At 44.6% G+C, this 13,627-nt stretch overlaps 1 protein-coding gene across 6 annotated transcripts in view; it reads right to left on the reverse strand.

The window, feature by feature from the left end:
• LOC140723457 (uncharacterized) overlaps window positions 1-12,895 on the reverse strand; it is a 56,979-nt gene extending 44,084 nt beyond the window's left edge. For all 6 annotated transcript variants that reach the window (XM_073038032.1, XM_073038035.1, XM_073038033.1 and 3 more), the window contains exons 1-7: window positions 12,720-12,895; window positions 8,231-8,296; window positions 7,823-7,868; window positions 7,100-7,217; window positions 2,783-2,904; window positions 1,917-2,065; window positions 89-124 (exon numbers count right to left, since the gene is read on the reverse strand). In XM_073038032.1, coding sequence (XP_072894133.1) covers window positions 89-124; window positions 1,917-2,065; window positions 2,783-2,904; window positions 7,100-7,217; window positions 7,823-7,868; window positions 8,231-8,289 — 530 coding nt within the window. In that variant the 5' untranslated portion in view covers window positions 8,290-8,296; window positions 12,720-12,895. The remainder of the gene's footprint in view (window positions 1-88; window positions 125-1,916; window positions 2,066-2,782; window positions 2,905-7,099; window positions 7,218-7,822; window positions 7,869-8,230; window positions 8,297-12,719) is intronic.
• Window positions 12,896-13,627: the final 732 nt, after the last annotated feature.

The following is a 13,627-nucleotide window of genomic DNA, read 5'->3' on the forward strand; positions in this document are numbered from 1 at the left end:
CGCATCCGACCTGTTCGTCAGATTGAGCACCCAACGCGTACAGCAACACTTTTGGTTAACTTATCACCCCGCGCACAGACTCACTTACCCCTTTTCAGGTGCACGCACGCTGCGTCTGACCATCCTGTGGGGAAAAGTATAAATAATTATATCTCCGTTATCTGTAACACATCTGCTACCCGGCCCATTATTCTATCCTTTGAACCATTTCCCGATCCTGACACAGCGTCCCTCTGTTCTGACTCGTTGTCAGAACGTTAAATCGGTTCAGCTTGAAAAGGGAAGAGTTTGAAGAATGGGAAGGTAACAAAGAAGTAGTGGACCTGCCAGCAAAGCGGGATGCTGAGCGACGCAGAACTGCGATGGGAGGGGTCAGAGAGGGGAGTTCAGAGCGGGGCCAGATCTCGGGTGAGCGATGAAACATGGAAAAATGCTGAGCACATGGACTGGATTAAAGACCGAGCAGTGAACGATCACCTGAGATCTCAGCAATGCACTTTGTGCGATTAAGACGGGCAAGAAATGGAAATTGGAAGAAAAGTTTTAAGATACGGTGACAATAAGAGATTGCCTTCCTCTGCCACTTGTGACCATCTTCCTCTGTGGAACATGACTATCCTGTTCCTTATACATTACTCCAAGAAACTTCAGCTATCTCTGCTCTACCGTCATCACCTCCCGTATGCCCCTCCGATCCACCTGAGCAAGCTTGTGCATCATGCCTCCGTAACTCGCTTTATTCCTTTGCGATACTGATACATGTGAGTTATGCTTCTCCCTTTCAAATTTCAGTCCGAATTCAATCATGTTCTGATCACATAAGGATTCCTATACGTTAAGCTGTCGAATAAGATGTTCGTTAAAACACAACATCCAATCTGAGATAGCCTTCGCCTAATTGCCTAGAGAACAAGCCGCCCTAAGAAGCCCTCTCATAGGCATTCAACAAATGTCATCACTTGCGATCCGACACCAACAAATTTCAGTGTCAATGGCAAATGCAGTGTCAGCATTCAATTCGAGAGGATTAAAATGCCAACGCAAAGAGGTAATGCTGAAGATTTATGTATCACTGATCACAATACATTCAGTGTACTGCTAGCAGCGGTAGACTCCTTACACAGCATAGTGAGCGTTGGCGTTGGCGATGTTCAGGAGGACAATCACAAGAATGCTATCGGAAATGCAAGCGTTATCCTCAGAGGAGCGTTGGATGGGACTGCCCCTGTAATCGCAGGAGGTTAGAACAATGAGCAGGGATCTGCTGAACTGCCGACATAGAGTGGACCAGAGTGCAAACTTAAGAATAGAGGGACATTCCACTAGTATCGAGATGATGAAACATTCCTTCAGCCAGAGGATGGTGAATCCAAGGAATACACTGCTATACATGGACGTGGACTCCATGTTCTTGTGGACATTTAAACTGAATGTTGATACGATCTCGATTAGCAAAGGTATCAAAGTCTACAAGGCGAAGACAGTGGAATGGGGTTGAGGGAGATAATGAATCAGACATTATTAACTGTCGACAGACCTGATGGGCCACTTGGCCCAAAACCTCCTTTATCATCTCGTTTTATGAACAATATTTCAGTGTCATTTCGTCTAACTAAGTTGCTGGCAAAATCTTTCTGAGGCTGACATTTAGAATTATTTTGACGCATCGAATAAAAAGGATTGAAGTCAGCACACTTTTTTTCAGAAGTCTGCAAGGAAAATGTCAGAAGCAGAAGGATGGAATTCAATTCTCCATGACTATAACAAATCCACAAGGATTCGCCATCAGAGTCGTAGGCTGCGACCAGAATGCAGGTACTCTCCCTCCTGGCAAACGGCGAGGAGAGACATTTCTATGCCCCGGTAGGCACTGGCTGCACAGCAGACTCAACTACACGCCTCGGTGTGTTACCTACCCTTTGCAGAAAGACATGAAGAAGAAGGAGTTGTTGAATTTGGCATTCTGCTCAGTGAGCGTGCGATTGAAGTCATTTGCCTGGGTCATGGCATTCCAAAGAATCCTCCAGGAGAGCACGTCCATTGACGGGAAACGAGTTATAAACGCCTGCAGGAAACAAACACCGTAGAAACTGAAACAGGAAAAATACGATTCACGACCATTTATCGGTCCTGTCCGACTATTCACTCAGGTGTAAGGTCTATCTGAGATGACCTCCCGGTTTTGCTTGCATTCACCTTACTCTCCTGATTGGCGACACGTTCCCTTGCATTCCCTTCTTGATCCCGAGACATCCCAAATGAAACTTGCTTTCACCTTTATCCCGGACATCCGACTTTCTGATTGGCCACATCCACTGACCCTAGTGCGGTCTCAGGTTCTGATTCAGATACATTTATTTATCAACGACTGACTCACCTTTGTCAATCCTGTCTGTTGTGTCCTCAAGGAATCCCAACTAATTTGTAGGTTGTAATTTCCCCTTGAGGAAAATGTGCTGAATTCCACGTACTTTATTGTTTGCATTTAAGTAGACCAAAACCCTCTCCCTTAATAATGAACATCAAAAGCATCACGAGGAACAGTGTTTCCCACTTCCTGAAAAACATCGACATACTCTGGTCCTAAATATCCCACATTTTGGCCGAAGCCAGCATTCCTCTCTCCTGAGCATGTCTCCAGCTTCAATAGCTGAAAGGCAGACAAAAATGTAACCATCACCCCATTGAGCAGGCCTCCCCAACTGGTTCCCGACCGCATTTCGCCCTCGGCCTGCGGGTCAGTCAAAATATAATGACCGCTCAGGTTCCAGCTGGTACTCACTTGTGGGCTTGTTGGTGTTGGAGGGTTTCCCCAAAGTTCTTCGGGAACCAACAAATACATTGTCATCTCTGCATCTCCGGTGAATGAAATGAGAAATTGTCCATTGCTTTTGATCCACAATCCTGGGGGTGATCAAGAAAGTTGAAAAGATTTATACTTCTCACGGGAAACAGAAACAGGAGTTTCAATATAAAACGGAGGAGGAACTCCATCCTACCATGTTCTGATGAAATTATGACCTACTTTAAGATCAACCGAACTATCCACTCCCACGTAGACCACCGCATTATATACCATTCAGGTGTCTTTTCCAATAATTTCACAAAAAAATTCCTGTTGTTTCTGCGACAACGCCAGACAAGGAAGACCAACACACCACAGACGTTCTTACCAAACGTGGTGAGTTCTGCAGAAATTTCGATGAACCTATAGCCACATTCAAATGAAATGCCCTTACGCTCATTGTGCTTTTATAATCTTGCAAACTTTTACACTTCTGTGCTTGGCTTTTCCTCACTCAACTCTTAAATTTCTGTTTTATATCATTTACATGTCATTATTTTTATCCACATTTTTTCACTTTATCCATGCTTATTCAAACTAACGAAACCATTCTCCTACAATTTATTTTAAAACCATTTCTACAGCCCTAGTTATGTGATCCCCTAGGATTCAGGGCCGATCACGGTTCAGGTACAGCTCCCTACTTCCCAAGAACTGTTGTCAAATTCCCATGAATTCAACCCTACTACTCCCACACTGAAAATTGACCTACGTATTTTACTCTCTAATGTTCTTGACGGTCTGCCAATTTGCATAAGTATTTTAAAAAATTATTAAGCAGGATACACAAAGGAGAATCTCGCCTATATAACACCTATGTATCATGACTCTGCTTTCTCTGAGTTAACCAATCCTCTATCCTTCCTAATATATCACACCCAACTATGTGCACCCCTCTCACATGTATAATTTTTATGATGCACCTTATCAAACGCCTTCTGCAACGCATGGAAAATAATGCCCATCTGTTCTCCTCTATCGACAGGGCTCGATATAAGTTTCCTGAAGGGAAAGTTACACTATCGTCGACCTGAAAAGTACAGAACGGTACTGACACTCCGGCGCAAGATGTTGTGCCGACATTTTACCGACACTGAGATCCATTTAACCCTTTCATCCTACACAGCCCTACGTTTAATTTATCATCCGTGTGCAAGATTACCGCTCTGCCCACGATTGATGAATGCCAATGCATCGTATGCTTTATTAACCAGATTTAATCTTCGTAGTAGCTTTGAATGTCCTATGGGTTGAACTCAATCTGCCACTTTTCAGCCAAGTTTTGCATCCTATCAGTGTCCCGCTATAACCTCTGACAACCCTCCACACTATCCCACACCATTAACGTCTGTGTCATCAGCAAGTTGTCTAAGCTATCCCTCCCCTTCCTCTTCCAATTCATTTATAAAAAGAACGAAGAGTAGGGGTCGCAGAGCAGAGCCCTGAGGGACACCACTGGTCACCGATCTCTATGTAGAATATGACCAGTCTACAACCACACTTTGCTTTCTATGGGCAAGCCAGTTCTGGATACAGAAGGCAATGTCCCCTTGTATCCCATGCCTCCTTATTTTCACAATAAGCTTTGCATGAGGTATCTTGTCAAATGCCTTGCTGAGATCCGTATACACTACATCTACTGCTCTGACTTCATCAATGTGTTTTGTCACGAAGGTCCTTTTTCTTTTTACTTTATCCACATTTCTCGAATCACTTCTCTACAAATTAATTTAAGGTCCTGTCCACATCCTGTTATGTGATTCACTCCGGTCCAGGTTCAGCCCCTCCCACTGCTATGGCTACTTCCATTCCCAATTGTTGTGATAATTTCCCATGATTTCAAACCACTTCTTCCACTCTAATCCTTGAGCTACGAATTTAACCATCTATTATTCTTGACACTATGTTAATTTGCATAAATAATTAAAAAGATAATAACCTGGATAGAAAAAAGTGAATCTGATGATCCAGTGTACCTGGATTTTCGGAAGCTCTTTATCAAGTTGCCACTCACAAGGCTGGTTTTCAAGCTTCGATCCCGTAGTATTACAGGAATGATTCTAGCATGGATAAAACAGTGACTGTTTGCTAAGGCGAAATGAAAGGGAATAAAGGGAGCCATTTCTTGTTGGCTACCGATACCTGGTGGTGTTCCAGTTAGAACTATGTTATGATCGTTTCTTTTTGCGTTATACTCCACTGAATTGGATTATTGAACTTATGGCGCATTTCCCTTTTCATCCCTATTAATTTTGAGTTATAGTGACGCATCGCACCTTATGGGAGATTACCTCCCAGGAGAATGCACGGACACGTGGTTACTGGCACTAAGCATGTGTCCGTGTGCAGAAGGGAAAGATGGAGAAAAGGCTGTGGATCAGGATTCAATAGTCGGAGGGACAGTCAGGAGATTCACTGGACGTGAACGAGACACCCGAATGGATCGTTGCCTCTCGGGTACAAGGGTAAGAGAAGTATGGGATCGCTTCGGTGTTATTTTGGAGAAGGAAGGAGAGCAGCGAACTACCTTGGCACTTATATATGCCAATGACGTAGAAGGCAAAGCAAAGAGGTGCTGAAGAGAGAATTTAGAGAGCTAGGCAGAATGCTGGGACGCAGGATAGCAATTTCTGTATTGCCATCTGTCTAAAGCGCCAGTGCGGATCGATGAAAGACGATTTGGCAGATATTTGTGTGGCTGAGAAGCTGGTGCAGGGGCTTCAGGTTCATGGATCACTGAATTTTTTTCTGGGTGAAGAATGACTTTGGGAGAAAATAAATGAGTACAGTTGCTATTGCAAGAAGCTACTCAAAAGCTGAACGACCGGAGGACTGATGCAGTTTGGGAAAATGAGTAAACAATTGACATTTGGAATGTTGCATAGGGAATGCGTGTACATGCACTTTAGAAGAAAGAATAAATCCAAAGTATATTTTCAAAAAACGGTGCATTTTCAAAATTCAGAGAGGGGAGAACGTCCCCAATAGGTAGTGTCCTAGAGCATTCATTTCGACGGGACGAGAAAACAGTGTTCCAGGCAGGAGAAGACATTGGTCTGGCCTCACCTGGGGTACTGTGAGCAGTGCGGAGCCAGTTATCTCGGGAATGGTGTGCTGGTATTGGAGTCGATACAGGAGAGCTTCACTATAATGACACAGGGAATGAAGGGCTTAACGAATGACCAGAATCTGATTGATCTACTCCTGTACTCGTTGGAGTTCAGAAGAATAAGGGGTTATCTCATTGAACGATATCGAATATTGAAAGGACTTGATAGAGTGGACGAAACGATTATGTTTCCCGTACTAGGAATCCAAGTCATTGAGTATATTGAAAGCGGAGGTTGGTAGATTTTTGAATAGTCAGTGTGGTAAAAGCAGGAGAATGAGTTAGGCATGTATAATAAATCATCCCTCTCATCGGGACAGTTTGAATGTCTACTCAAGGATAATGAACTCTCCGTGCTCCTGTCAGTTGCCTGTGTCCCAGAATGGGACAGTGGGCTCAAGAAGAAGAAAGACACTTGAACTTTTATCCATCTTAGAAAGGACCAACACAAGGAAGCAGAACTGGAGTGAGATTGGAGGAACACATACTTTGGATGCAGAGTTACATACAGAGGGTGGTGGGTACGTGGAACGCGCGTCCTATGGCGTAGAAAGTGTCAGATTCTTTAGGGACATTGAACAAACTCCGGGATGGGCAGAGGGACGACAGCTTAAATGAAGGGCTGTGTAGGAGGAAAGGATTACATTGATCTCAGTGTCGTTAAAATTTCGGCACAACGTCGTGCGCCGGAGGGTCTGTACCTTTCTGTATTTTTCAGGTTGACGATACTGTAATTTTCTCTTCATTAAACTGACAGCTACGCTCGGCTGTGTTTTCGATCCAGTCTAATTATCCGATTCCCATATGCTTTCCACATTCACAAACCCTACCTTGGAATGTGATGCTACTACTAAACCTGAATTCACCAGGGTTTGTGGATCAGCCCTCTGGACTGCAAACACTCTGTTCCTTCTGGTAATCCCGCCGCTGTTTTCAACTGATTGATGAACTGTCTGTAACCATTCTGTTCATCTGCATTTCGACAGGACCGGCTGGGCTCTTCGCGAGGGGAAGGCGCATGCAGAGACACAGACTGTGTGGCTCTGAAATGTTGAAGTCGCAGAACGGGCAGCTCCCCTACAATAGGGCCGTGACACTCACCGCTTCTTTCTTGATATCCCACCCCACGCCCGCTCCCCACCTACCTGCAGAGTTTTCCCCTCTTGTGTAGCTGATTAGGGGCTGCATGAAAGTGTCAACCTTGGGGCTGATGCTGACATCCACGTGTGTTCCAACCCAGACCGATTCTTTGTAACGACGGAGCTGTTGATAGACGATGGTGTTGTTATTCTGCTGAGTTGGAAGAGGGGGACGGTGATGTGAGGCTCAGAGCCGGGCGGAGAGGGTGGAACAAGGTTAATCCGTTATTAATTGGGAAGTGAATTAAGTCCCACTCACTAAACAACTTATATATCCTCCTATTCTCATGTTATCCAGAGAACATTCTACTATAGCTCCTCTGTACCCTTTCCAAAGACTGGACAAACTACCTATACTTTTTACTTTGCTCTTCACACCTTCCCTCCCAGGCTAATGTTGGAGATAATTGCCTGTAGTCCTTCAGTTGCTGCTGAAACCCCAGTATGAGGGGTAAGGTGCATTTGGGTTCAGACCCAGTGGCAAAGGATCGATGCTATTCACCCTAGTTCCTGATGCTGCGTGACGAGAAGGAAGCTGCTCATGGCTGTTCCTGAAGACTGTGATTTGTGCCAGGCACTGACTGGTAATTGGAGGCACAAATGAAGACGCTGAGTTGTGATGCACGACTGGAAACGGGTTATGGGATAGACGAACTGATGCGACTGATGGAGAGAGGGTGGCTCTGTCTGTAGGAGGGGGGGGGGCAGTGATATTCGTGATCTCATTACCTGATAATCCGCAGTGGTACGCAGGACATCAGACCCCAGACAATGACTGAAAGCAGAAACACATTGAGAGAAATAAACAGCTCAGTTCCAACACCTGAATCAGACATCCCTCACACTTCAGTGTACCGTGGATCATCAGAAGTGAGGCAGCGCAGGTCATGGTCTCGGTGAACAAAAAATAAAACACAAGTGTAACAGGGATACAGTGGGGTGAACCTGGTATATGGGGGGCAGGTTGTTTGCAAGGAGGCTGGTTTGATGACCGATGCCGTGTTGGAGAGCAAAGCAGGGCAAGGATAAGATGCGGGTCTAGGTACAGCTGCGATAGGAAGTGGAGCTGGGCAGGTTATTGGGACAGACTGACGGATGTAGGGTTGCGGATCAAATGGAACTTCGCTCAGTCCTTACCTTTCACTCGAGTCAGCCCCAATGACAAGCGAGGCAATCAGTAAGTAGACAGGCAGCATCTTCACCCTGCAGGAAACAGGATCAGTCACTATTTAGCACTTGCCGGTGGCTTAGGACCATTTACAGAGTTGTGCAGCCGTCAGCCCTTCTTCCAGCAACACAACTGGTTGAAGATGAACACTCCACAATTCTGCTGAAACTCTCACTCCCCACCTTAAATCTATAGTGTGTTCTATTGAAAAATCTGATACATCGCAATCGATTCCCTCTGTCTGCGTTATCCATTCTCTCCATCAGGTAGAATACCTTATACAATCTCCTCCGTACTAGGAAAATAAATCCAAACTGTTCAGTGGGGAAAGCGAAGGAAGAACGGCGAGAGAGAAGGCCTAGAAGAAGAGGAAAAGGATGGGCGAGGAAACGGGAGGGGAGAAAATTGCGGGAGGGAGAGAGTCTTTGTGTGGTGTTCATAACACGCTTTTCACAAAATCACTGTATATGAGATAAAACAATGCGGTAATCGACTTTGACCTGAAAAGAGAAATTCAGTATCTTCCTACAATGTTGACCCACATTCTACAGTGCCCGAACTAATTATTTTTCCATCTTGCCTCAGGACCAGTGAAGGTTACTGGAATGAAAATGTCACCACTTCCTCTTTACACATCTGGAGTCTGGCCGAAATATTTATTTATTCCAATTTACAGAGTTCCTGTCTTCACACAATACCGTTGCAACAAAGCAAACCGCGTTGCTTGAGATGTCAGTGGTAATATAGCTCACCCGGAGTCAGCTGGACAACATCACCTCCAGATGACAGAGCAGAAGCATGATCTGAAACACTTTGTCCAGCCTGCTGTGTCCCTGGCAACTGGAGTACTTTCCATCTATCTATCTATCCATTCATCTATGTATGTATGCATCTATCTATACATCTATCCATCTATCTACCTATCCATTCATCTATGTATGTATGCATCTATCTATACATCTATCCATCTATCTACCTATCCATTCATCTATGTATGTATGCATCTATCTATACATCTTTCCATCTATCTATCTATCCATTCATCTATGTATGTATGCATCTATCTATACATCTATCCTTCTATCTATCAATCAATCTATCCACCCACCCTACACACACAAAATGCTAGTGGAACACAGCAGACCAGGCAGCATTTATAAGGAGAAGCTGCCTGTCCTGCTGTGTTCCACCAGCATTTTGTGTGTGTTGTTTGAATTTCCAGCATCTGCAGATTTCCTCGTGTATCCACCCACCCATCGCTTTTTATTCATTGCGATTCTTCTGTCTTTGTTCTGAACTGCTGCCACAAAAACACACACTTCACCTCATACTGTATATAAGGTTCCGGTTGTATCGGCAAAAAAAAAACGCCGAGCCAAATTGGAACGAACCTTTCTCACTTCAGTAATCAGGCTGCCTGGGAATAAAAAAAAAAACATTTTGGCAGTGAGTTCGTGATTTGTCACCCCAGGATGGTCTTCAGTCTCTGGTGTGGTGGCACAGCTCCGCAATCTGGACATCACCATCCGCAGATCTCTCTTCAGTTAGCAATGATTCTGCATTCGGCACCAAAGTAGACATGCTAACAGTTATACATCTTTCATGTTTTCAACCACTCACTCACAGCTACACCTTGTTGTTAGTGTGAGCAGAAATCTCGGAAATTTTACATGTGACCACATTACGACGACCCTCTGCGACCTGAGCACAACTGGGCGTGACTTACGACCACACGTAGTCTGCCAACCCACCAGAGATTAACTTAACCGCACTGTTTGTTGTGTGATTGTCAACCGAGTCTCAGCGTTTAACCTCATCAAGATGTCCAATATAGTACTCTGCCTGATCCTGTCGTCGTTTGGGTGGGATAAAGACGATATGGTTTTGTTCTTCTGTTTTCCCCAATGACAAAGACCGCATCCCCATCGCCCAGACAGATTTAGAGAAGAATGCCACCGGGAGGCACTGCTCCGCTCGTCAGTGATGGTAAGACATCTCCTTCATTTCACTCTGCACACAGCCGGATCAGGACACTGCCGGTTTGGGGATCTGTTCAAAATGACATCTCAGGCTTTTCGAAGCATACTCGCTCCTACTGCTCGGAAAGGACACTTGAATTGCGGACGCTGCTGCAGATAACCGCAAATCATCCTGATTGTTGATATAGGTTACAAGCAAAAATGGACCCTGTACTGATCCCGCTCTGCTCTCCTTGAGACGCTGCTCATGTCCCGGAGACATGAGCCTCTGAGCTCAGTCAATTGCCACTGGCCAACAGCACAACTCCACTATTTCCTTCCCCTTTCATAACTTTCATGGTCAGTTTCAGCCTACGGCAGTGCAAATAAAATCCTTTCATGGTTGTCTATACATTTGTTTTCAAATATTTTTGCATATAATTTAAGATGTTACAACCTTCCTACAGATTTATGTCCTGACAGACGGAAAACGTCCAGAGATGACCTTCACTGCAACGTCTAAGAATAACCGGGAAAAATAAGGGTGAACATCTAACCTATATTACCTCTTACCCCCGTCCCCGGAAATCGTTGACCCACCGTCACTTCCCAGCATCTGGCTAGTGCTTCTGAACCCATAGTCCCCACTATAGAGGGAAGTCGGATCTTAGGTGTTCGTTTCATGATGGACTCTTCCTCTTCTGTGCCCATGCATCCTGTCATTTTGCATTCTCGCTTCCGTAACCGCTATTCGGGAAGACTCAAATATGTTTCATCCGGAATAAAGAAAAGAAAATTGAAGCTTCCATATGGAAAGCTGGAAGAACTTGGACAAATTTCTGCAAAACATCCAGCTGATACTCAGAAGAAGAATAAAAATCATAAGTTGTATTTCGATTTTGTGAACAGCCAGTGAGGGAAACGAAGAGAAAACGTAAATTAGGAACATACAGACAACAGTGCGTGGATGGGGGTGGACAAGGAGAGCAGAGCGGGGTCAGTGTAAGGTCCATTGTTGCTTATAACCTATATCAACAAATCAGGATGATTTGCTTAGTACAATACTTTTTGTCATCGACAGGTTATTGACAAATGCTTTGATCTGGACTCATTAAATTGGTTTACAGGTGCTCTGTAGTCAAAGTCTTTCGTGTTTATATATTGCCAAGAAAGTGGATTCGCTCTGCAATGCCGCCTACCACTTTCTGTAACTGGTCAATCCCACCATCGCTGTTTGTTGTGTATTGAGATCCTGAACAGAATCCCAGTATTCTACAAGACATTGAGGAGATCAGTTCGAAACACCCGCAATAAACACTGGCACAAAGAGCAAACAACATGCATTCCTGGGCAATGACAAGTTTCGGAGACGGAACACATGTTGGCTGCACAGCTTGTCGCACGATGGCTTTAAACCGTAACCAGTGGTTGGAAGATTGTTTTTAATCCTGACATACATTGTGGAAACTATTGACCGTGCAGGTAGGAAACTACAGTAAAGCAACGGCCAGCACCGCCCGAAGTGGGTAACAGGAGAGCAATGACTTCTTGATTACTGACCCGAAATACATACCATGGGGGTTATCGGAAATAAAGACCCGAAATGCTATAAATACCAGACCTATTATCACCTTAATTCACCAAGAATGTATTACCAACGTGTGGATATATTTTCAAGCGTTTAAACTAAATTCCTACCATACAAACAGGCGAGGGATATTTAATAGATATGAGGGAGCGGGCAGTTCCGCTGTTTTGTCAGACTCACAGAACACTATCTCTGTGCAAACTGCTGCCTATCTGCAAGGCGGATCCCGACATGCAGACATTCCTCGGAGCAGCGAGCAGCTTCTCTGCTGAAAGGAAATCCAAATGGTTCGAGATTCCGCACTCACCTTCAACCGTGAACAAAGCTAGTTTAGTATTGTATTAAATATCACTGTTACATACAAAAAACACGATATGTGCAATCTGAATCTCTCTATCCATGTATTGGGGTTTAGTTAAAAAAAAACTCAATCGACGGCACTTTCAACTGCGAAGTTCCAACAGTAAAATATCATGGTCGCTGTAATTCTGTGGTCAGTTTGTAGTCAGTTTGAAGTCAATTCATGCGACTGTGTGTGCGCGAGAATGAGTGATTGAGACAAGAGAGAGAATTAAAGAGAGAGAGAGAAAGGGGATGAGAGAGAGAGAGAGAGAGAGAGAGAGAGAGAGAGAGAGAGAGAGAGAGAGAGAGAGAGAGAGAAATGGGAGACCGGACCGTAAAACATGGGACATTTCGAATATTACTATGGTTTAGGGAAGTTCTTCTTCACTGACTGTAGAAACCAACTGCAGAGTGCGAGTGAAGGTAAGGACGTCGTTTCTTTCAGTCTATTTGATCAATAATAAATTCGGTAATGAACAGTTCAGAGCTCCCGTCTTTATTGAATTCTCCCGATCGTGGAATAAGCTGTAAACGGTCATCTGATTAGGGAGAATCGGAGACAACACTTACCACGTTGTTGAAGCAGGTCGGAGTGCAGTGCGGACCCGTGTCAATTCAGGTACAACACACCCTCACCGACAGCGGAAGGAGAGGGAACTGGAGTAAATGGAGGAATCACAGACAGGAATGTCAGCAGCTGCGTTAACCTTCCCCCGCGTTCGCGTAGTGTCTGTCTGTATTTCCGTGTCGATCTCACACTTTTCCTCCTTGCTGATCAAACAGAACCAACAGGGCGGGGACTCTGGCTCAGCGGATCCCAGGTTGCTGATTTGATTGGTTCTGCAGGTTCTAAGCTCCGCCCGGTGTGGGAACGGGACTTCCCGGCGCTGGAAGAGATCCACCTCAAATTCGTCTTTCTGCTGAAATCAAAACAAACACGTCACGCAATTTACCCCCACAGCACATGTGAAAAACTTTGTTCAAAGATTTTCCAAGAGCTTCACGATTCAGGACAATTTATTTGTATTTGTAAAGCGGGAGAAACAGTTTAATGGGGAAGATGAAGGAAATGTTTGCACCCAGAGCCTGCTACGTTCAATCAAAGAAAGATACTCGTGTGCCTTCGCGAGCGTTCATCTGATCGATTTACATTAATTCAATTGTCCTGGACATTTCTGAACATGTTACTGCGTAATAAGCCACTCGGCCCCTCATACCTGCTACTCCATACAATAAGCTGATTTAAACTTAGCTTGAAATATGTGCGCTTTCATCCCGCATTCGGCACGTCTATCTCCTTATAGCTCTTCACCCCAATTGCAATCAGCAAATGGTCCTTGAACGTAATGGAACATTTGCTTCAGTTGGCCATTGTGAGAAATTGCAAATACTCACAGAATTTTATATATATACTTATTTCACGACGCAACAGATTTTAACACCATCAATCGACGAGTTGTTTTGCTACGTTTCCCCTC

Source organism: Hemitrygon akajei, unplaced genomic scaffold (assembly GCF_048418815.1).
Source record: "Hemitrygon akajei unplaced genomic scaffold, sHemAka1.3 Scf000114, whole genome shotgun sequence".
Taxonomy (NCBI): Eukaryota; Metazoa; Chordata; class Chondrichthyes; order Myliobatiformes; family Dasyatidae; genus Hemitrygon; species Hemitrygon akajei.